The sequence below is a fragment of the Nothobranchius furzeri genome, chromosome 9 (assembly GCF_043380555.1).
Source record: "Nothobranchius furzeri strain GRZ-AD chromosome 9, NfurGRZ-RIMD1, whole genome shotgun sequence".
Lineage (NCBI taxonomy): Eukaryota > Metazoa > Chordata > Actinopteri > Cyprinodontiformes > Nothobranchiidae > Nothobranchius > Nothobranchius furzeri.
Window position 1 is genome coordinate 42,742,619 of NC_091749.1, and position 24,056 is coordinate 42,766,674.

The 24,056-nt window shown below is 43.3% G+C and overlaps 1 protein-coding gene across 3 annotated transcripts; it reads right to left on the reverse strand.

The window, feature by feature from the left end:
• Nucleotides 1-5,492: 5,492 nt before the first annotated feature.
• Nucleotides 5,493-22,573, reverse strand: LOC107378046 (uncharacterized). Of its 3 annotated transcripts, none has more exons than XM_070554854.1 (4): nucleotides 21,267-22,573; nucleotides 10,294-20,739; nucleotides 10,045-10,128; nucleotides 5,493-9,660 (listed from the first exon to the last, which is right to left on the reverse strand). In XM_070554854.1, the coding sequence occupies exon 2, from the start codon at nucleotides 20,543-20,545 to the stop codon at nucleotides 14,393-14,395; it is 6,153 nt and encodes a 2,050-aa protein (XP_070410955.1). In that variant the 5' UTR covers nucleotides 20,546-20,739; nucleotides 21,267-22,573; the 3' UTR covers nucleotides 5,493-9,660; nucleotides 10,045-10,128; nucleotides 10,294-14,392. The 3 variants fall into 3 exon arrangements, with proteins under 3 accessions (XP_070410955.1, XP_070410954.1, XP_070410953.1); XM_070554853.1 differs by having other exon boundaries at nucleotides 10,294-13,620; nucleotides 14,148-22,573; XM_070554852.1 differs by having other exon boundaries at nucleotides 10,294-22,573.
• Nucleotides 22,574-24,056: the final 1,483 nt, after the last annotated feature.

Sequence of the window (24,056 nt, forward strand, 5' to 3'; positions counted from 1 at the left end):
TGCTAATTCATAAAAAACTACAGAACAGCCTTGCAAATGTTTTATATCATGCCATGCAACCATCTTCCACAATTGCAATATTTACAGTACCTGGCACTGCAGCAGTTTGCTTCCAGCACGTTTCCTACATGTTTTAGATCATGAACAGCTGATGTGTTTAATGTAGTGATTAATCACTCACTAAGGAAGGCTAGGGAGACAGTTTGGCTGTTAGGTTATGGTGGTAAAAACGCACAGCAAGGAGATGAGTTTTGCTTTCGATTCTACAAACGGACACTAGGGGGTGCAAAAAGTTAGCCAAAACGGCCTAGTTCCCCTTCAAGAGGACTGCTGGCACTGGTGGCAGAGTTGTGCTGCTTAGTTGCACCCTTATTAAAAATTTTAATTAAGATGACCATTAAAAGCAACGAAGGCTTATTAGGCATAAGAAATAAAATAAATGTTTAGTTTGTAATGTTTAGACTTCAGTTCAAAACACATGTAAACACCAGCTAACAAAACTTAATTTTCTAATTAATTAGTCTTGAGGTGTTCTTTATTTATTCTAGCGAGTCGACCCCCAGCTTCACAGAGCTTATGGGGACATATTGAAAATAATGTAATGGTTTTTTTTTGTTTTGTTTTATTTACATAATGCTGCTGATGTGTTTTCTAAAACGGGGCATTAGAAACACTCAGAGGAAGTATGAATTGTTAAAAAAAGAAGGGTCTTAAATAGGGATGCAAGCAATTAATCGATTATCAATTAATTGTTGATAAGAAGTTACTCGAGTAAAATTATTTAATTGCAATTAATTGTGTTTTGATCCCGTAATTCCCCGCCAGTCCTTGGGGGGCACGCTTGACGCCAGACGTAGTTGACGCACATGCGGGAACACAGCCGCAGCTGGGCTCTGTCACATTGAGGAGCAGGAGGTTTGGACCCAAGATGCAGAATTCCCAGAACGACTCAAGGCAGGAGTGGTTAAAGAAAATAATTCCTCTATTTAAAGGAGGATGCGCCAAAAGTCCAAAGCACAAAAAACAGACTAAATCTCAAAAACACATTGAACGCTCAAAATACAAACAAAAGCTCACTCACGAGCACAGACTCGGAGAAACTCGATAGGGAACAGAACAACGCTGACACAAACAACGGACCAACAACACTGAGGGACAAGGCAGGGTTTTTAACACAGAGGGAAGCAATCGGGAACAGGTGACAGGTGTGAGGAGTGAAGTCTAGAGGGAAGACAGGTGCCATTAATAAACTAAATGGGGAAAGAACTTAAGCAGAGAGGAAAATAAACCATAAACTATAAAACACTAAATAAGTAAGACTAAGGGCAAAGATAAACAACTAATGACAAGAGGGGTGAGGAGGACTAATACAAACCAATAAGAACTACACAGGAGTGACTAGGAGGAAACATGAGGGAAGCCTAGAGGGAACTGGAGAACACAAGGAGACACATGAGGAGAACTTGGAGAGGGCTGGGGAAGTATAGGGACACACAGAGCACAAGGGGACACATGAGGGGAATGCAGAGGGCGAACAGGAGGGGGCTGGGGACCAAGGGGCACAGAACATGACAGGCTCTGACGACAACAACAGGCAAAGGAGAAACGGTCTGTACACTGAGGATGATGAGTGCAAAACGGAGTGCAGTATGGAGCCACTTCAAGTTGGTCAATGACAACCACAACGCCAAATACACAATATGTGGAAGTATTTTGAAGTACAAGAATTCCACAACTTCACTGAATTACCACCTAAATATGCCACATTCAGCCGTGGTTCTCAGCTTACAATCACCACAGCGTTGGGAAGAAGGGTATGTGACTCCACGAAAGCAGAGGGCATTACCCAGCGAATATGTAACATGGTTAATGCAGACATGCTGCTAATAAATGTTGTTGACAGACAGGGATTTCAAGAAGTGATTAAGTACATTGAGCCGGGGTACAATATCCCATCTAGAACAACCACAATCATTAATCTTTGATTAAGGAAAATGATTTGCATTTTTGCTTCATATGACATAGAAGATAGCATTTTATCCTACGTATACAGTAGATGGAACCTATTCAGAGGGAAATTCAGCTTTTCAGAAAAATTGCCGCTTATCAATTAGTCGATCATCAATCGATAAAATGAAACAACTATTGATCAATGAATTACTCGATAATTTGCATCCCTATTCGTAAAAGAATTCTAAATATTATTTTAAACAAGATAAAATGAACAGTGAATATTCTGGAAATTGTTCTTTTGTTCATTGAGCTAATGATTAATTTCATACTTTTTAAAGCGGGTGTGCTCATTTATGCTGAGCACTGTATTTGACATTAAAATAATAGAAATTAAAGGTAACTTGTTGTGCAAACTCAAGTAAACCAACTGTAAATTATAAATAGCTGTAGCTACTCCATGCTTTCGTTCTTTTTTAAACACAGAAACAGTTTTGTTTACCTGTTTGTAGCTACAGCTGTAGCTACTGTTAGTGATTTGTATTTTCCTGCTGGTTGCAGACTGCGGATTGTTCTGTGGCACTGAAGTTCTCAGCCCTGTTCTTCAGGTCTACTCAGCTAAGGTAATAAATGTTAATATATTCCAGTCTTTTACAGATTTTTTAAAACTCAAATTCTGCTGTAAGCCACAGAAGGACTTTGGACCACCCAAAGTTTAGGAACTTGGCAGACATGAAGATCAGTTTAAAACACCTGTGTAGTGTGAAACTCTGGATCTGCAGTCCATCAACTAGCCTTTCATTTTCTGATTAAATTCTGGTAATATTACTCCTACCGCCTCGTGATTTTCATCTTGGAAGATGCCAAAGATCGTCTTCTTCTTCTTCTTCTTCTTCTTCTTCTTCTTCTTCTTCTTCTTCTTCTTCTTCTTCTTCTTCTTCTTCTTCTTCCATCTCAAACATCTAATCTCTTCTGGTAGAGTTCAACGACATAAGGAAAAGATTGGATTGCGATTTTTATAGGAGAAATAGCGATTTCAGGTCAATTCATGATTTTCTTCAAATCAAGGTTCAATATAAATTTATATAAAAGCTAATCGTTATTTTTCTTCAATTATTATCTTTTTTAAAGGAGTAAATCCTGTTCCGCTGTTGGGGAATCATTCTCTCTGTCTGTCACTCACCCACGGTGCTGAGAGGTGGACAGAACATTAGCAGCAGAGATTCACAGCCACAGTGATTATTAATATCAGCTGTGGCAGCACCACGAAAAGAAAAAAAATAGGGAAATTATTAAATGTGCTCAGCTTAGAATTGTGCTCAGCTCCGGTAACCCCATACACCACGCTCGCTATTGCCGCCGTAACACTTGTAAAACCAGGGGGAAACCCCAGATGTTTAAAATAGTTGACACAACGGATCCTGGGTCTGTCAGGAGGACTATACAAAATGCAACTTTGACAATCATATGATTGCTTGTTTGAAATCGTAATTTTGGTCCCAAAACAATAGATGGTTCTGCCCCGTCTCCTGGTAATTTTTGGTTGGATTGATGCAACATAAAATCATTACTGTTCGATAGGCCTGGGACGACAACACATTTTGCTGGACGATTTATTGTCCAACAAATGATTGACGATAAACAACATTGTCGACATTACCTACACCAAAGCAACCACTTATGTAATGTTAATAAATGCAAGTACACCCTTTAAAATGCAACAATTAAACCTTTACTTAACTTGCTCAAGTGCTATATTTTTTGCAGTAATGAAACGGCTGAGCTCCATTTGTTTCCTTTGAGGTTGTAGGGATTTGTGTTATTGATTGTAGACAATTTCTGAAAATACCAATCTCTAGCTTCTTTCACAATTTTATTCCTGTAAGGGATGTGTTCATCCTTGTTCTTTTTCTTCATCCTTTTGACTCTTGTTCATGCTTCAACTTCAGCTGTGGCTTCCCCTAGCAACGTGAGTCATACACCTAAAATGGCGCTAAGGGGTGTGGTTGACATGCAGGTCACGTGTCGAGGCTGGAAAAATTATTGAGTTAATTTTCATCTATCGAACAATTAATTGACTTATTGATTATCGCCCCGGCCCTACTGTTCAATCAACCACTGTTATTTACCACTGATAATGTAATATAATGTTAAAATGGCTGTGGGTGTGGCACGTTTGCTACTTACAGAATTCACGTTTGCTACTTACCGAAATCACGTTTGCTACTTACCGAAATCACGTTTGCTACTTACCGAAACCATGTTCGCTACTTACTGAAATCACGTTTTCTACTTACTGAAATCACTTTTGCTACTGGCTGAAATCACGTTTGCTACTGGCTGAAATCACATTTGCTACTTACCAAAATCACGTTTGCTACTTCCCGAAATCACGTTTGCTACTTACCAAAATCGTGTTTGCGACTTACCAAAATCATACCTTCTACTTTGAAAAACACAGAAACTTGTTCCTATTCACCAACAACAAAAGCATTCCACAAACTGAAATGTCTTTACAGTCAAAACAAATTTGTTGAGTATGAAGTCACAACATGAAGACCTTTCTCTTAACCAGAGCACTGCACATTTATGAACACAAATAGTACAAAAAGGAGTTTGGGCCACTCAGGTGCTTTCATAGGACACACCATGCCGGCATATTGGCGTAATATTACCGCGATGGTATGTCTATAAACGTGCCATGCCGGAATGGCGTTGCGGGAATATTGCGGCATTCATTCCGCCTCGCTTGGTAGTAATATTGCTGCATCAGCCCCTCGCTTCTGACGGCTAAACGCATGTCTGCCCCGCTAAACCCTTTGGAACGACTGTGGGAGGCCCACCCGCAAAAGAGGGTGGTCGCATTAGTCACGTGTACTGCGCACCGGGTGCCGGCCAGACGGAAAGCCAGCTGGACGGACGCGGAGACCATGGAGCTTTTGGCCGTGCAAGCGGACGAACAGATTAGTCGCCTTTTTACGGGGACGGTGAGAGACAGCCAGCAGTTCGACAGAGTAGTGAAAACACTGGCTGTGTCAAGCAGGACAAAAAACAGGTCACATCAAAGCTAAAGGTCCTGAAAAAGAAATTTCATCAGTCTGACGTGTCTTCCGTCTGACGCTGAATGCGCAACCCTGTACGTCACATGCGGGGGGTGGGGGGGGGGGGACGTCCAGCGACCTCCCTATATCCCGTCTTGGTTGGAGAGGTGTCTGATGGCAGTATATTCTAGCTTCAGCTTTGCTGCTATAAATGCCAAAGTCCTGCCCAGGGTGTCGCGGCAAATCCCGTTTTGAAAACGCTGTGGCCTTACAAAAACAGCTAAAGAGTGCACTCCTGCTTTTCTGCAAGCTGGTGTTGGGGCCTTTCGTTGCTTGGCCAAGGGGCTTTTGTGGATCATCACCTCCGTCAGAATGTTGACACAAGTACTCCTTCATTTGCTTTCAACAGGACCTCCTGAAAATCACACTTCTTAGCAACCACACACACACATTCTCCCCTCTGGGTGTTCTGGCGGGGGGTTGGGGTGTGTGATTTGCCTGTGAATGGGAAACAACAAAGAGATGTCTCTTTCTATTCCGATGTACACCCCATCCTCTCAATTTATCAAACGGTGTCTTTGAATTAGTGGAGGCAAATCAAACAGAGCCAGTGATTCTGTAGCCATTTTATTCATTTGGCCGCCCGCCTGGCCACTCTTAGTCTGATTACGAACACCGACGGTTCCCGGGGCAGCATGCGTGTGCTGTCATACAGACGTTTTAGTCTGTAGGTGTGTTTGCCTTTTTCCAATTTCTCAATGCACATTAAAAAAAAAGATGCAATACCAAATGCACAAGCCTCCACAATAAGTATAAATGAAACAAAGCGAGGGCACTTATTTAGATGTAAGTGAATGGAAATGAATTGCCTAGATAGAAGTTAAAGATTAAAATCTGCCTTTGCTGCAAATACGAAGTGCAGGGAAAAAGCTCACATGCCACAAAAAACACATTTGATAAAAATAAACACTTCACTGCTTTTTGGCTTTCAACAAACCCCTTTAAGATAAATAAAGGACAATCACTGAATCAAAAATAATTGAACTGCTCCCCTTCCTGTTCCCTTTTTTCATAAATCTATCATAGAAACCCGCAATTGCTTTTATAAGCTGCAGTCATGGTGTTTTCCTTGTGAGCTTTACCAAGTACACACATTTTGTAGATGAATTCGAATCCTGACAGTGTCCAGGAAATGCTTCATTTGAAAGTGTAACAAAATGACAGGAAAGAAGCTGAAATTCCTCTGAGTTGGACTGAAAAAAAAAGTTTGGACACTTCTGCAGTACAGCCTCCACGGTCACAAAAAACCATCACAATCTAATCCACTTTACACTGACAGTTGGTTAATGGTGAGAACGACTTTCAAAGGGGACTTTAAAGCCAGGCAGGCAGGCTAAGGTGGTGAGGAGAGGAGAGGGAAGATTGTTGAAGTATAAGGAACAGAAGCACAGAAAGCAAAGAGGCAGTATTTCCAACACTTTCATGAGTTCATTCAGGCATCTGAATGGTGAATAAACCATCAACAAAACATCGTAATGAGAGAAAGAATCTCTGCTGATATAGCAGACTCAGCAAAGCTCTAAAATCAACTCCTTTGACTTGACAGAAAAAAGACGTGAAGCTGACAGGACAGGAAGAAGCTGCTAGATTGTAATGTCCCATAACGACTTTAACGTTAACTTATAATCATATTTAAGAACAAAAGCTTGTTCCTCTAGTTTTATCATGAGTCATGAAAGTATAGAAGTCTATTGGCTAAAAAACAAAGTCGAGTTTGAAAAAGGAGGGCTGTGGCCACTCTTGCTCTGGAGAAACGTGTCTGTCTGCGTATGCATTTATACAACTTCAGGGGCAATCCTAAAGAATTTTTGGAACAACGAAGTGAGGACTGAAGAGGAATGGTCAGAAAGAGGAAAGAAAGAAAGAAGAAAGTTGTGTGCTGCTACACAAAAACTTTGAATTCAGAGATGTTCCATGGATTTAAGACAGTCAGCCAGGTTAAACATCAAAGTGCTCTGATAAATGTTTGCTTGTTTAGCTGAAATACTTAAGATACTGTAATGGAGTAAGATTTTATCTTTGTGCTGCATGTGGTGAGAAAAGGTCAACTTCAAACCTAAAGTCTAGTTTATACATCTCCACCAGCTCAGGTGTGCAGTGACAAATTTGTCCAAACCCATGTTTCCTGCAATCCCCTTCCACAAATAAATAGTCTGCTGGACGTCTTTGTACTCTTTCAATAACGATTGCCTAAACAATCATATCGTTGGATTTCTACTGTGAGACTTTGTTCAATCTGCTCCATGTCTGCTGCTAGATATATTTGGCATGTTTTAATGATGATGATAGGTATTTTCTCATTTAATGTACCTTTTTGAGGCCTAAAGAACGTTGCAGGACATGATAAGTATTTGTTTAAACGAAAGGTCATCGATCTTTGATCACATTTTAGAGTGGTGAAGAATGGCCTCTGTGATCACCCAACTTCCTGAGACAAGATGAAGGTCCAAACAATATGTGTTGATTAAGTTACCCCGGTCAGCTGATTCTAAAGAATGTTGATTAAGTTACCGGTCAGCTGAAGAAATTGTGTAAACTTCTGGGTGTGTCTTCCTAAATAAAAGGAGCTCTAAGGCTTTGCCTGGTGTGTGAGCAAACTGCCGTTGTGTCTGGTGTGTTTGATTCTCTCACCCTCTGCAAAGTATTTTCACTTTGCAGAGTATTTCGATGTTGTATGTTTAAGGGTTGTTTACAATTTACCAAGTTATGAATCTGATCCCTCTGTGTGTGCTCTGACTTTCTTTGAGGTAACAGAGGAGAGGTAATATGGGAGAGAGACAATGGAAAGCTCTGGAGGGGGTTTGGGCCTTCACTCTCTCTCCTCTGTTTCTCTTTGTGTAAGGTGTGTTATTTCAGGTAAAGGACCATGGCGCATATAAAATACCCAACAGATGATCTTGTCAAATTTGTCAAACTGGAATTTTTTAATGCACACCTGGTCTGGCTGACCTGGTCCAACACACTCACTGCCAACTGATTGGCCAGCTCAAATTCCACTAGGGGGGCCTCCGATTGGCAGACAGAATCAGCCAGCAGGGGTTTCCTGCGTGTCTGATCAATTTTCATGCTGGATACTATGGAGTACACAACGCCTCTGACTGAAGCCATCTCTTTTTCTCTGTCTCTCTCTGAGCACACACACACACACACACACACACACGCACACCCACACGCACGCACGCACACACACACACACACACACACGCACACGCACACCCACACACACACACACACACACCGTTGCAGGTTTGAGCTGGGCCAGAACAGACAAGGCAGAGAAGGACGCGATATCAGAGTCAGAGTCTCCGAAAGCAACTGTTTGCACCCGCCTTTGTTTCATTTAAGGGAGAAACTGAGGACTTCTCTGTGCATCTTTTGCCCCGCCCACATGCTCAGAGATTACATGTTCCTGAGAAGTGTGTGTGGACAAACTCTACCAGTATGGGATCTGGAATTGTGCTCTCCAAACCAGACAGGAACGGGCCAAATGTGGAAGCAGCAAAAGATTCCTCTGCTACCAGTTAAGCTGGGCGTACACTGTGTGACTTTTTCACTCGTAGCACTCAGCTTCAGCTCAAACTGTACGACTTCCTCGCAGGGCAGATCTCACGAGTCATGTGCTCACACTGTACGACCCAGTTCTCGGATGCGATCTGACTGCTCACACTGTACGTCTGGTAGCAACACGTCGGCCCTAAAAATATGCTAAAAATAGCAGTTTTCCACAACACGTCAGACTTTTTTGTTTTGTTTTGCCTGTTGTCCTTCGGGAGTGCTGCAGGAGGACACACAGGGATTTATGGGGGTTGGATGAGTAAAACGAAATAAAGAAAGTAAATCTGTGTTTTGTGATCAGTTTAATTTGACATAAACACAACAAACACGCTTTCTTGACAATCTTTGTGAGTAAAAAAACGTGTAGGAATAAAAACGAACAACGTGTGTTATTAGGGAAATAGCGGGCGAGCGGTGTTGATGCAGGATTGCGCATGCGCCGTGAGCGGTTCTGATACATTTTGGGTCGCAGCTGCTCGCAGCGCCGCTTCAACAGAGCGATACCCTCACGAGGGACGAGCAAAATATTAAACACGCCAGAAGTCCGTGCGAGCTCACGATTGCTGATCGGTAGCTGGTCACGTGGTCGCTTCTCGTAACCCCCTGTACACTACACGACGCTCGGCGCAAACCTCGACCCGATCTCGTAGATTCTCGCACGAGTGGAAAATCGGCTCAAAAAAGTGAAAAAGTCGCACAGTGTATGCCAGACTTAACCCATGTTAAATAGCCTGTGTTATAAAGCACCTTCAGAGTCCTATAAACCTTCAAGGTGCTTTACAACACAAAAGACATTCACCCTATCACGCTGGTGGTGAAAAGCTTGGCCGCTGGAATAATACACTTAACCCTGTAAGGAGTTGGGTAACAACAGTACCCATTGAACGGGTTGATTCAGCAATCATTTGAGACATGAGTGCTTCATCACTGGCATGGCTCAACTGCCTTTGCTGCTCAATCCATTGGTTCTGCGTGTGCTGCATTCTCTCCATGAACTGTTGATGTTGAGTTAGTGAAGTGGCTCCACGGTGCCTGGACCTGTGACTTAACCCACCTAGAGCAGACATGACAGGCCTTAGAAAGTGTTTGGTAAGTTCTATCTTAGTGTTCGACTATTATCACTTTTTGCATTCTTAATAAACTTGTGGATTCTAGAAGATGTTTGTTTACCTTTAGCTGGCATGTGTCAGAATGTCACCTGCGCCTTCGTCATTAACAAACATCTTCCTACAATTTTACTAAGAATGCAAAAAGTGACAGTAGTCCTTAGCTTGGATCAACGGTTATATTACATAATATCTCTTAATCACTGTAATCAAAGTATCCACTAAAGAAAGTTACTATTTTCAGACATTACACAAGGCAGAGGAGTGACCTGGGGTTACAAAAATAAGCTCTAACCAGTTATGCCTTTAGTAACAGTATTTAGAAAGCTCACCAGGAGTAGCTGCAGTGGGATTTGATTGCTGTGTAGACTGGCAAGGCACAGTCGTTGAAGGTCCACCTTCTCCAATATCTGCATCTGGCCAGAAATAAAACCAAGCAAAATGTTAAAGCTTGATGTTAAAAAAGATGTTAATGGTAGGTTAAACAACACAGATGGGTCGACTCATGTATCTAACTCTGAGAGCGAAACCCTTTGTTGGCGTACGTATTGGATTGAGAATATGTGAGTCATGTGACTTACCTGTGTTTTTATCCATAACATCATCATCCTCTCCTTCAAGATGCGAGCCACTTCCACTTGTTACATCGCTTGCTGTAGTTGTGGCTGCGTCTGTCAGGTCAAGCGTTCCATCACTGTCTGTAAAATAGCATAAATACAATTCATATGAAATAATAATAACAAAAAACAGATGTCTTTTTACACATCGTGAAACCGCAAAACAGCAACAGACAGACTTTACATTTATGTGACGTTTACTATACTTATTAATCTGGGACAGTGCATGTTAGGCAGCATTTGTGAGTACAAATTAGTTACATTCCTATTTATTATAACAATTGGACTAAGTTACGTAGCTAAGTTACGTAGCTATTGTGCTTGGAGAAGGCGAGCAAACCTACCTTGCTGGTCGGTTAACTGCTCCTGTACGTCCTCAAATCCGATATCTACCCCACTTTTTTCAGCTGTACTGATGGGTCTATTGCCCAAAATCTCGTCCATTAAATCAAACTGAGGAAAAGAAGATGGGTTGGACCCGCTGGTATTGTTTTGTTTCTTCACCTTGTAGTAGGCTTTTTTCAGCGTCTTCCAGCGCTACTTGACTTGGTCTGGTGTCCTTACAAACCCTGCTTCGCGTAACTTTTCGGTTACCTTCTTGTACATTTCGCTGTCTCTGTACTTTCGGCTGTCAACAAAAGACACAATGTTCGTACTTTTCACCAGACCGATGAAGACAGAGGTCTCCTCGTCACTCCAAAAGTGTGGTGCTGTGCCGCGATTCGCCATGTTGCTCCCAACTTGTAGTTTACTTCCGGTGTTCTGGCGCATACAAGACGTCTCGCTTCTCAAAAGACCAAGATTCCTTGCGAACAGAGCATGCGCAGAACACACGCTTTGATGGGGATATCCCGATATGCGTTTACACAACCAAACATTCGTGTTAGAAAAGGGTTACCCCAGGTGTAGTAACCGGGGTTTTAAAAACCCGGTTATGAGCATATCCGGGTTTTTGGCTGTGTTTACATGGCCGTGTGGAACCGGGTTATTGTGAATATTCGGGTTTTAAAAGGGTTACTGGCTGCATGTAAACTGAGGCGAGGCTGCCGTACACAGCTGTACGTACATTTGTTGGTACCTTTGATCTGGTAACTTTGGTGGCAGCTCTGTAATTTCACTGGTACAATAAAACAGGTTCTAGCAGAATGTCTTACATAGACACTCATTGTTTAATTCACCCGTTTCCTACCAGAATATACTGGTTCTCCAACAACCTGCATCAACTTGATAAATAAGTCAGCAAACCATTATTTATATGTTCATCAATCACCAAGTCCTAAGTTAGTCCTGACATGGATTTGAATAATTAGCTTTTCAATCCTAAAACCAGCAACAATACCAAGAAAACGTACATCTTTAGGTACTTGGAACCACAAATGTGTACCACTCAGACCTTCAGAAATGCACACAAAGTTACCTTGACTGTCAGTTCTCAACTCTAGAGGTTATACAAGTCTGAAATAGTGATGCACCGATATGAAATTTTTGGGCAGATACTGATATCCGATATTGAGATCACCGTTATGGTCGATAACCGATATTTGCCGATACCAATATACTGATATTAATACTTCTAAAATCACCAGATTTTGTATAGAATGAAAATCATTAAAGCTGAATTTGCGTTATTATGTACACACGCCACACGCATTTAGAGATTATTTCATTCACTATTCACATGACTAAACAATTACACATCACTCCCCTCATCCTCTGAAACAGATGAACAAATGGAGTCAAATGGAGAAAAAAGATATTGGTTGTTAATATTGGCCCGGTTTTATTTATCGAACCGATACCGATATGTTAACAATGACTAACATTGACTGATACCGATACTGATGCCGATACACAGTGGGGCAAAAAAAGTATTTAGTCAGCCACCGATTGTGCAAGTTCTCCCACTTAAAATGATGACAGAGGTCAGTAATTTACAACATAGGTACACTTCAACTGTGAGAGACAGAATGTGAAAAAAAAATCTATGAATTCACATGGCAGGATTTTTAAAGAATTTATTTGTAAATCAGGGTGGAAAATAAGTATTTGGTCACTTCAAACAAGGAAAATCTCTGGCTCACACAGACCTGTAACATCTTCTTTAAGAAGCTTTTCTGTCCTCCACTCGTTACCTGTATTAATGGCACCTGCTTGAACTAATTATCTGTATAAAACACACCTGTCCACAGCCTCAAACAGTCAGACTCCAAACTCCACTATGGCCAAGACCAAAGAGCTTTCGAAGGACATCAGGAAAAGAATTGTAGACCTGCACCAGACTGGGAAGAGTGAATCTACAATAGGCAAGCAGCTTGGTGTGAAAAAATCAACTGTGGGAGCAATTATCAGAAAATGGAAGACATACAAGACCACTGATAATCTCCCTCGTTCTGGGGCTCCACGCAAGATCTCATCCCGTGGGGTCAAAATGATCATGAGAACGGTGAGCAAGAATCCCAGAACCACATGGGGGGACCTGGTGAATGACATGCAGAGAGCTGGGACCACAGTAACAAAGGTCACCATCAGTAACACTCTACAACGGCAGGGAATCAAATCCTGCAGTGCCAGACGTGTTCCGCTGCTGAAGCCAGTGCATGTCCAGGCCCGTCTGAAGTTTGCCAGAGAGCACATGGATGATACAGCAGAGGATTGGAAGAATGTAATGTGGTCAGATGAAACCAAAGTAGAACTTTTTGGTATAAACTCAACTCGTCGTGTTTGGAGGAAGAAGAATACTGAGTTGCATCCCAAGAACACCATACCTACTGTGAAGCATGGGGGTGGGAACATCATGCTTTGGGGCTGCTTTTCTGCTAAGGGGACAGGACGACTGATCCGTGTTAAGGACAGAATGAATGGGGCCATGTATCGTGAGATTCTGAGCCAAAACCTCCTTCCATCAGTGAGAGCTTTGAAGATGAAACGTGGCTGGGTCTTCCAACACGACAATGATCCCAAACACACCGCCCGGGCAACAAAGGAGTGGCTCTGTAAGAAGCATTTGAAAGTCCTGGAGTGGCCTAGCCAGTCTCCGGACCTCAACCCCATAGAAAATCTGTGGAGGGAGTTGAAAGTCCATGTTGCTCGGCGACAGCCCAAAAACATCACTGCTCTCGAGAAGATCTGCATGGAGTGTGATAGAGTGGGAACTCTGGAAGTTATTTGCTGATCTGACAGTATCTTCAAGATAAGGGCTCCGGTCAGAGAGCAGGGCACGGAGAGACAGTTTTACGTATTTAATGACAGTTGAAGTATGGACATCTGTACATTTCTGTGGTTCCGTGTGGTCTGGAAAATAAATACAAAGAATGATGTAAAAGGACTGTACAAATGGTGAAATAAATATGCCAACGTTTAAGACTAAGCAAAAACAAATATATTCCCAAATGATGCACATTCAAGGGTTACACAGAGTAAATATTGTGACTTCCAGGCTCAGAGGCACTGACAAATTATATGGTCTCCAGGGACCTCTGGTGGTCAAAGCAAGGTACTGCTGTTGCAAGTACCACACTACTAAACCATGCTGCCAATTAGCCTGGCATTATACCACACCTCAACTGAACTGACGTCATGGATGGATACACATGGAGTAAATGGAATAAAACTCAAATAAACCAGTATTTAGCACACATAACACAAATTAAGAGAAGTGAAATGAGGACTACAAGCGAGAATAGCAACTGATACCAATTAAACTGTAGGAACTCCCTCTAAATAATCCAAACAATATGTCCAGACAGACATAAAGGAAACTGAATGAACTTATAGGTTATTTATGTATCCATAGAGGTGCTACGGTTGGCCAAACTTACATATCAGTCATGAACGCACACGCGGCTGTCTGCCATCACCAACAGCTTAGACAAAATGGTAGAAACGGCTTTACAGGAAGTGACTATCTAGAGGAAGTGATGTCACAAACTGGACCACCAAAATAAGAGTGGGGTAACTTTACAAATGTATCTTGTAAAACTGCCATAACTATAACCCTTTCTGACATAGCCGCCCCCGAATTTAGTTATAAATTCGAAAACTAGAGGAAAGTCTTATCAGGTGTTCAGCCAGAGTCATCTTCATCTTCCCAAGCTGGCAGTCGCACCAGGCACACAACTGGTCGAAGATAAGTCTGTCCCTTTATCCTCACTTCAGCTGCCCTGACTCGACCGTCTGAGCCTGGACATGTCTTGACAATCCTCCCGATCGGCCACTGGGCCCTGGGCAGTTGTGAATCGACCACCATCACAACCTGTCCAGCTGCAAGATTCTCTGTATTCTTGTGCCACTTGTGTCGCTTCTGTAGGTTAGGAAGATGGTAGCGAATAAAGTTGGACCAGAAGTGGTCTGCCAGGACCTGGCTGTGTCGCCATCGCCGTCTGCCCAGGAGTTCACTGGAAGCGTAAATGGCTTGTGGAAGCGATGCATCACGACGTCCCATGAGTAGTAAGTTCGGGGTGACTGGGTCTGGATCAGTAGCATCCGAGGATATATATCCCAGTGGCTTCGCATTGAGAATTCCCTCCACCTCAATCAAAACCGTCTGCAGAACAGATTCTGTGACAGTTTGGTCCTGCAGTACCACTCGAAGGGCTGCCTTCACTGACTTGATCTCCCGTTCCCATGTCCCCCCAAAATGAGGGGAACCTGGCGGGTTGAATCGGAACTCTATTTTCTGTCCAGCCAGCTGCTTTTGGATAGGTGCTTCTAAAGTTTGGAAGCTGGTCTGTAGTTCAGCCGCTCCACCTCGGAAATTGGTCCCTCTGTCGGCCAGGATTTCAAAGGGCTTGCCACGTCGAGCGATGAAGCGACGTAATCCCATCAGAAAAGCATCAGTGTCAATGCTCTCCAGCAGGTCGATGTGCACACAACTCGTTGTCATGCATTTAAAGATGATCCCCCATCGCTTCTCTGTGCGTCGACCCACCTTGATATTGTAAGGGCCGAAGCAGTCCACTCCGGTAGACCAGAAAGGTGGCTTGTATAGACGGAGTCTTGCTGGGGGAAGGTCTGCCATTTGTGGGACTACAGGACTAGCACGCCACTTTTGACATTCCACACAGCTGTACTGATGCCGTTTGATGGATTCTCCTCCGCGTAGGATCCAGTATCTTCTCCGAATTTCAGCGAACACACGCTCGGGACCTGGATGCAGGAGCTGGTTGTCATATTTCTTGATGAGGAGCCTGGTAGCATGATGTTTTGGGTCAAGGATAATTGGATGCATGGAATCTAGATCCAGATCTTCTGCTCTTCGCAGCCTGCCTCCCACTCTTATCAGCCCGACAGCTATATCATACTCAGGAGCAAGCATGATTAGACGGCTTTGTTTGGAGATGGACTTCCCCACAGCAAGGAGTTTCACCTCTTCCTGGAAGGTCTCACTTTGGGATTGTCGTAGGAGATGTAGTTCAGCTTCTTGTACATCTGCAGCTGTCATGGTGGGGCTCACCAGGTCTTTGGCCGCCCCGTGAAGGCTCATATGAGTGGCTCTAACGAGGTCATCCCAGTTGTCGATGTTAGTAACATCCACTTCATGAGAAGGACAGGTAGCTGCTGCACAAAACACTGTCTTGCGTAGCTCATCCTCATCTTCTTCCTGAGCTACTTCCATTTGTAGCTCTGGCCAGGTGTCAATAGGCTGGTGAAGAAATTGTGGACCCTGACTCCACCGGTTGGGCTGACTGAGCTCATGGAGTGTCTTCCCGCGGGTAAGGTCATCTGCTGGATTATCAGAGGTGCTGACATACCGCCAAGTTGACCCTTCGGTAAGTTCTTGAATTTCAGCAACCCTCGTTCCAACAAAAACCTTGTATCGACTTGAGTCTGATTTCAGCCATGTCAACACTGTAGTTGAGTCGGTCCATAGTGTTATCTGCTGGGGAGAGAATGACAGCTCTGTCATTGTGACCTTAGCCAGCTGAGCCCCGGCTAGAGCTGCGCACAATTCAAGGCGTGGCATTGACAGCTGTTTCCGAGGGCAAACACGAGATCTAGCCATCATAAATGCAATGTGAACATTGCCCTGGTTATCGGGAGTTTGAATATACTCGACTGCTCCGTAGGCTCTTTCGGAGGCATCGCAGAAGATGTGCGCTTGTCTGTTAGGCACTTCAGGGGCCAAGGTTGCTGGAACATAGCATCTTGGGATTTCCACTTGTGGGAGGTAGACCAGCTCGCTCTCCCATTGTGTCCATATTTCCAGTAGAGCCTTGGGTCGAATCTGCTCATCCCAGTCGACTCCCACTTTCCACAGGTCCTGGATGAGGATCTTGGCTCGAGTGGTGAATGGGATAAGATACCCCAGTGGGTCATACTGCGTGGCCATCACCTTGTAGATGTTTCTCAGGGTCGGCTGAGAATACTCTACCGGTCGGTGTCTGTAGCCGAGGTGATCAGAGAGGCAGTTCCAACGTAGGCCTAAAGCTGGTTCCTCTGGGTCTTGTCGGGATTGGGAAAGCCACAGCTCGGAACTAGCCGCTTTGGCTTCAGCAGGAAGGTGTTCCAAAACAGTTGGATCGTTGCTGGCCCACTGCCTTATATCGAACCCTCCAGCAGAGAGCAGACTGCGCAGTCGGTCAACTAGGGCTTTAGCTTTATCAGCAGTGGTGATGCTTGTTAGACAGTTGACCACATAAAATGTGCTTTCAACTGTATGCAGGATGTCTTCATGCCCCTTACTGTTGTCCTTCACATGCCTCTGGAGGGCATATGTTGCACAGCAAGGACTGCACGTTGTTCCAAATGGCAGAACCTGCCACTCATATACAGTCGGTTCCTCCTCTCTCTTCATACCTCTCCACAAGAAACGGAGCAGCGGTTTGTCTTCTGGTAGTAAGCAAACTTGGTGGAACATTGCTTTGATGTCACCGCTGGCAGCCACACTGTGTTCTCGGAACCGAAGAAGTACGCCGAGAAGTGAAGGACCTAGGGTCGGCCCGGGCAGGAGCTGGCTGTTTAGACAGTGTCCATTGTGTTGGTAGGAACAGTTGTAGACAATTCTTGCCTTTCCATTATGGTGGACAGCATGGTGAGGCAGATACCATGACTCCTGGGAGCTGTCTACTGTAGCTGAAGGAAGGGGTTTGGCATAACCTAACTGTTCAAGTTTATGGATTTCTTGACAGTAGGTATCTGCCAGAGCTGGATCTTTAGCTAGACGACGTTCAGTACTACGTAGCTGTGGGAGCAAAGTGTTCTTTGATGCCCAGAGGAGGGGACTATCCTTGCGCCTGAGAAGTGGAGTAGCATATCTAGTCACTCCATCCACTTCCACTTTAGTGGTGCGTTGCTCTAACAGGTCCACAGCCTGTTGATCCTCTTTAGAACACGTGGCAGTCTTTATGTTCACATAAGGCGAGATGTCAACTTCCCACAGACGTTCTACATGGCGCTGGAGCTCTGAGTTGGGAGACGTGGTGAAGTAGCAGTGTGGGTGGTCAGCAGAAACAGGACTGAAGTTGGCTGGGCCTTGTAATGTCCAACCAAGAGGAGTGCACACTGCTAGGGGGCTCCCAGGTGGGCCAGCTATTACTGGTTGCCTAGGGATGAGTAGATGAGGGAAATCAGACCCAATAAGAAGTAAAGGCTGCACTCTGTCCACAAGTGGAAGTGGAAGTCCTTCCAGATGGGAGTACTTTCGCATGAGTGACTTTACAGGGTAGCTGTGTTCTGAGAGACTTAGTTCATCAGCAGTGAAGGCATGGTGAATGCTGTACTTTACTTTGGGAGTGTGAACTGGAGATATTTCAAATGAAACTGTTGCTCCCTGAAGGTGAATCACCTCATGGCGGACAGTGCGCAGGGGAAGGTTTTCAGGCTTTTTAGTCAGATGGAGGCATCGCACTGCTGATGGGAGGATAAGAGTCCTCTCGGACCCGTCATCGAGGATAGCAAAGCCTTCCAGGGAATACTCAGCATTGTGTAGACATACTTTGACCAACTTGAGCATGACTTTATTTGGGCGATTTGGACGGTCAATGTACACTGTATTGGGAGCAGCGTTGACCATTAACACTTTTTTAGGTTCTTGAGGGCACACGTCATGGAGCACAGTAAGATGTTGTTGCTTACATAATTTACAGGGCTTCTTTAGAGTGCAAACCTCAGGTGCATGATTCCTGCCGCACCGCCAGCAGCTTCTGTGTTTGATCCATGTGGCAATTTCAGCTGCTGAAAGAGCTTTGAATTTAGGACACAGGCTCAGGTAATGTCCTCTGTCGTCACAATAAGGGCAGTAAGGTTTAGGACCTGATTTAGGCTTAGGTGATCTTATATGGCCAGCTGGATCTGGAGGTGTGGCTTTAGCCTGGCTCTCTGTGTTGTAGTACACATTGGATGAAGGACCTTGAGGTTTCTTCTGATTCCTCAGCTTTGGTTGATCTTGACACATGTACGCTGCTCTAGCGGCGATTCGCTTGGCTTGTGATTTCAACTGGAGCCATGTGGAGAAATCTGACAGGGTATAAGTCTTATCAGTCCCAGTTGTCAGAATGCCACGATTCAAGCTATACTCAACAAAGCTGTCTCTGTAGTTAGCGGGCAATTTGTTAAGTAGCCTATCAACATGAGAGCCACATTTGAGTTCGTAGCCATTTTCACCCTCTAGCGATCGGAGCATGCCTACTAAAGCTTGTACTGAGAGGGCAAAATTGTCAAATCCATCTGGATCACCAACCCTAACTGGAGGTAAGTTTAGGATGGCTCCTAGCTCACTTTGCACAAGCTGGCGGGATTGCCCGTATTTATCTTGAAGTGCCTGTAGGGCCGATGTGTATGGTTTCGGGTCATACATAAAGGCTTGTGCTAGCTTGTGAGCACTAGGCAGCTTCAAATGCTGCAACAACACTTGATATTTAAATGGTTCGGTGAGGTGAGCATGTGAGCTTAGCAGGTTATCTAGAGCCATCTTGAGCAGTGCAAAGTCTGCCTCTCTTCCAGATGTGAAGTAGGGTAAAGCAGGCTTAGGAAGTCCATATGAAGTAGCTATTAATAGCTCCATTAGGTCTGTACTAGGTGCAGCGATTGAGCCTGGAGGAGGAGCTGTCTCTTGTGGCAAAGGTGGTATGCTGGGAGGAGAGTGATGCTGCAGGGCTGCATCAGGTTGTACTGGCTGTTGTTGTGAATAAGACCAGGGTACATGCTGATGTGGAGCCTGGTTATAGACTGCTGGTAGCGTGTTTAGGGGAGCAGTGGACTGCACTGTTAAGGCTGGTGGTCCAGCACAAGGTAATATAGCACCAACTGATAGTGTCGTACCAGGCTGAGGGATGGTATGTGCTGTGGTGGGCGGAGCTATCGTGGAGTATGTGAATTGTGGCTGGGTCGGCAGGTTTACCATGGCAGGAGGTTGCGGTTGAAGGACAGGTGAAGCTCTAGTTGTTAATTGGCTTGTTGAGACAGGAGGATTAGGCACTGCTGCTGTAAAGGCTGGTGGAGGGCCAATAACTGTAGGAGCAGAGTGTGCAGGTCCATGTGCACCTTGTGAGGGTGGTGGTACTCCCATGACGTCAGCTGGGGACCCTTTGTTGGATTCATCTCCACTTTGCGGTCTTGAGGCAACAGAGCTGCTTGTTTCCTCCTTCAGGAGGGATGTAATGAGAGTCGCTTTCTCGAACTCTATTTCCTTTTCCTTTAGTTTGCGTTGCAGCATTAGCCGTCTGGTAATAGCCTCCTTTGCCTTTAATGCTATTTCTGCCTCTTCATCAAGCTTACGCCTCTGTATTTCTTGTTCTCTTAGGAGTTCCTCTCTTCTTCTGAGGGCTTCCCGAGCTTGCTGGTCCAGATGCTGGTACTGTTCATCCATCAGACTTTCCTCCATTATCTGTCTTTGCACCTCTGCCAACTCCATGCGCTTTATTCTCTCCTCCAACATGGCTGTCTGTATGTCAGATAACCCATCGATGATTGACCTCCTTGTTGACGAACTGGCGCTGCCCTGGGTCTTAGCTTTACTGCGCTGAGAGACAGGTTGGCTTCGATCTGATGATGCTCTCCAACTAGGTAGGCTAGGTATGGCTTCAGTGATGGCAGCTGTCATCATTGCAGGTTGATCTGGAGGATGAGCTTCATGCCCAGCTGGAGCTTGGGCTGCTGGATGATGGAGAAGTTGAGGTTGGTATCCAACTTCATAGTCCTCCAAATACGTTGGTAGTCGTCTCTCCCGCTGGGATCTAGAACGCACTGCTGGGTCAGATGGTTGTCCTAGCTCCTCCATAATATCTCTAGATGACTGTGGATCCGGCTCGAAGGACCATGTGATAGAGTGGGAACTCTGGAAGTTATTTGCTGATCTGACAGTATCTTCAAGATAAGGGCTCCGGTCAGAGAGCAGGGCACGGAGAGACAGTTTTACGTATTTAATGACAGTTGAAGTATGGACATCTGTACATTTCTGTGGTTCCGTGTGGTCTGGAAAATAAATACAAAGAATGATGTAAAAGGACTGTACAAATGGTGAAATAAATATGCCAACGTTTAAGACTAAGCAAAAACAAATATATTCCCAAATGATGCACATTCAAGGGTTACACAGAGTAAATATTGTGACTTCCAGGCTCAGAGGCACTGACAAATTATATGGTCTCCAGGGACCTCTGGTGGTCAAAGCAAGGTACTGCTGTTGCAAGTACCACACTACTAAACCATGCTGCCAATTAGCCTGGCATTATACCACACCTCAACTGAACTGACGTCATGGATGGATACACATGGAGTAAATGGAATAAAACTCAAATAAACCAGTATTTAGCACACATAACACAAATTAAGAGAAGTGAAATGAGGACTACAAGCGAGAATAGCAACTGATACCAATTAAACTGTAGGAACTCCCTCTAAATAATCCAAACAATATGTCCAGACAGACATAAAGGAAACTGAATGAACTTATAGGTTATTTATGTATCCATAGAGGTGCTACGGTTGGCCAAACTTACATATCAGTCATGAACGCACACGCGGCTGTCTGCCATCACCAACAGCTTAGACAAAATGGTAGAAACGGCTTTACAGGAAGTGACTATCTAGAGGAAGTGATGCCACAAACTGGACCACCAAAATAAGAGTGGGGTAACTTTACAAATGTATCTTGTAAAACTGCCATAACTATAACCCTTTCTGACATGGAGGAATGGGCCAAAATACCAGCTACTGTGTGTGCAAACCTGGTAAAGACCTATAGTAATCGTTTGACCTCTGTTATTGCCAACAAAGGTTATGTTACAAAGTATTGAGTTGAATTTTTGTTATTGACCAAATACTTATTTTCCACCCTGATTTACAATTTAAATCTTTAAAAATCCTGCCATGTGAATTCATGGATATTTTTTTCACATTCTGTCACTCACAGTTGAAGTGTACCTATGATGAAAATTACTGACTTCTGTCATCATTTTAAGTGGGAGAACTTGCACAATCGGTGGCTGACTAAATACTTTTTTGCCCCACTGTATTGTCCATCCCTAGTCTGAAATCAAGAGGAGGGCACAAATATACACCTGTATGCTTTTTTTTAGTGTGTATGAGTTGCTTATCCTCAGAAAACCTGAAAAAGGTCTCGATCTGTTGAAGCAAATAAACCAGAGTGAACAGCTTCAAGCAAAATGGTTTCTAAATTTCTTGCTAGAAGAGTTTGTTTTAACACAACAAAAACATTTTTAAACAGTTACTTGATACTTTTTAAGATTAGTTAATTAAGCAAAAACAGAATCTTCAGCAGTAAAGTCCAGAAATTGTGTAAATAAATAATTATCATTGAGGATTAAATCAGTAAAAAATGGTTAATTCTAATTAAAAAAATGGAAACCTGATGTGAGTTAGTTATTGTCTCCATTTGTGCTAAAGCACAGGCAAACGGTGTGTTTTTGTTTTCGTCACCTTAGAATGATTTAAATCCAAATATAACAAACATACAATAACTTCCATATGTCTATGACTTACAGACATGCTGTACATAACAATATTGTTTTTTATTAAAGATCAGAAAATCAATTATTTGAAAGCACCACCAAGAAAAACAAAAGGTTGAGCTATTTATTCTCATTCTAGTCTGACAGACTCGTTTGCACCAAAGATATTAATCAATCACATTTATAGAAATGGGATTAAAATTACATCTTGCTAAAGTAAGCATTTCATCATACTTGGCAGTCTGCACAAACTTGACCACCACCTTGACAAATACCATTCTCTGCAGCTAATTAAATTAAAAAATAAACTTTAGAGATCTTTTATACCCCCTCCCACACCCCCACCCCAAAAAGAAAAAAAAAGATAAAACAGGTATCCTAGAATTAGAGCCTACAGGAGCCGTTAAAACCATTTGGTTTGTTATTTGGTCTAAAATCAGAATTGGAAATAATTTGGGGTTACGATCCAAAGTGTTAACCTGTGATTTTGTTCACACAAAAAAAAAATCCCAGCAAAAAAAAAGAAAGAAAAGAAAACAGCGCAAAGTATAGAGGGAGAGAGTGAGATTAATATCTGTCCAATGTGCTTCTTTAAGATTCACAGAACCTGCTCCAGCACCTGCAAGTAAAGGTGCTTATCTGTCAGATTTAATCTCTTCACCAATGTGTGTGTGTGTGTGTGTGTGTGTGTGTGTGTGTGTGTGTGAGTTGGAGAACTGAGAGAGAAGAGCAGGTTGCAGCAAGCCTATCAAACACACATTCGCTGAGACCATAAACATCTTACACAGCGAGCTATTTCATCTGTTCACTTTATATGAGATTATCACAAAACTGTGTACACATAGTAACCATCAATCTGTTCTATAAGAAAAAAACCTACACAATCTATTCCTACGTTTTGGGTTCTCAGTCTTTTACTGCTCTACTTTGAAAGTGATTCAGATCTTTTGCAGTGTGGGTGTTCTGGGAGCTTTGTTGGTAAACCAGCAGATTATCTCTAGTGCGTTATGACTAAAGCCTACCCTACTATTACAGAGCTTTGTCATTGGGAAATCACATATTCCCAGACACGCATTCAGAAGACACACCCATAGACACACCTCAACACAAACTGTATGCTTAAGGGAGAAAGCTTCATCCATGTTGCGGGACACTCATCGCCTGTAAAACCCTGAGGTTGGGAAAGCACAAAAGCACACGAACACACATAAAAAAGCCTTTAATGTTGCTCTACACTCATGCAAATAGCTCTGCTGAATGAGAAGGATGCTGCAATAAAGGTAAGCAGCTTACAAAATAGGAAAGCAACATTACTTCACATAAAAGGATATTTTAATTGCTGCTCTGAACAAATATGCAGTATGAACCAGAGCACCCCCAATGACTAACAAATATACCAAGATATAATTATGTCCCATGGATCAGATTAAGACAGTGCTGTAAGAGCATCCCTTTGCTTTTGTTTCCAGACTTAATTGTTTGAATGCTGTTAAGCATTCAATCAATTGTTTTCTTCTTCTTCTTCTTCTTCTTCTTCTTCTTCTTCTTCTTCTTCTTCTTCTTCTTCTTCTTCTTCTTCTTCTTCTTCTTCTTCTTCTTCTTCTTCTTCTTCTTCTTCTTCTTCTTCTTCCGTACACTATTTGAACCTCTTCCTCTCCTTCAAATTTTGAGCTATTTCAACAATTTTATATCAAAACGTTCAGCTCGATAAGCTCTTTCCAGCTACTACTTTTGGCATTGATATCTTTAAAATTTTTCGAGTTATTAAGCTTTTTCTGCAAGAATTTTCCCATTAAAATGAATGGGATTGGTCAATTT

Bases quoted from the DNA above. Each gene is read 5' to 3' on its own strand.
- LOC107378046 (XM_070554853.1), bottom strand. From the start codon at position 20,848: ATGTGCATCATTTGGGAATATATTTGTTTTTGCTTAGTCTTAAACGTT.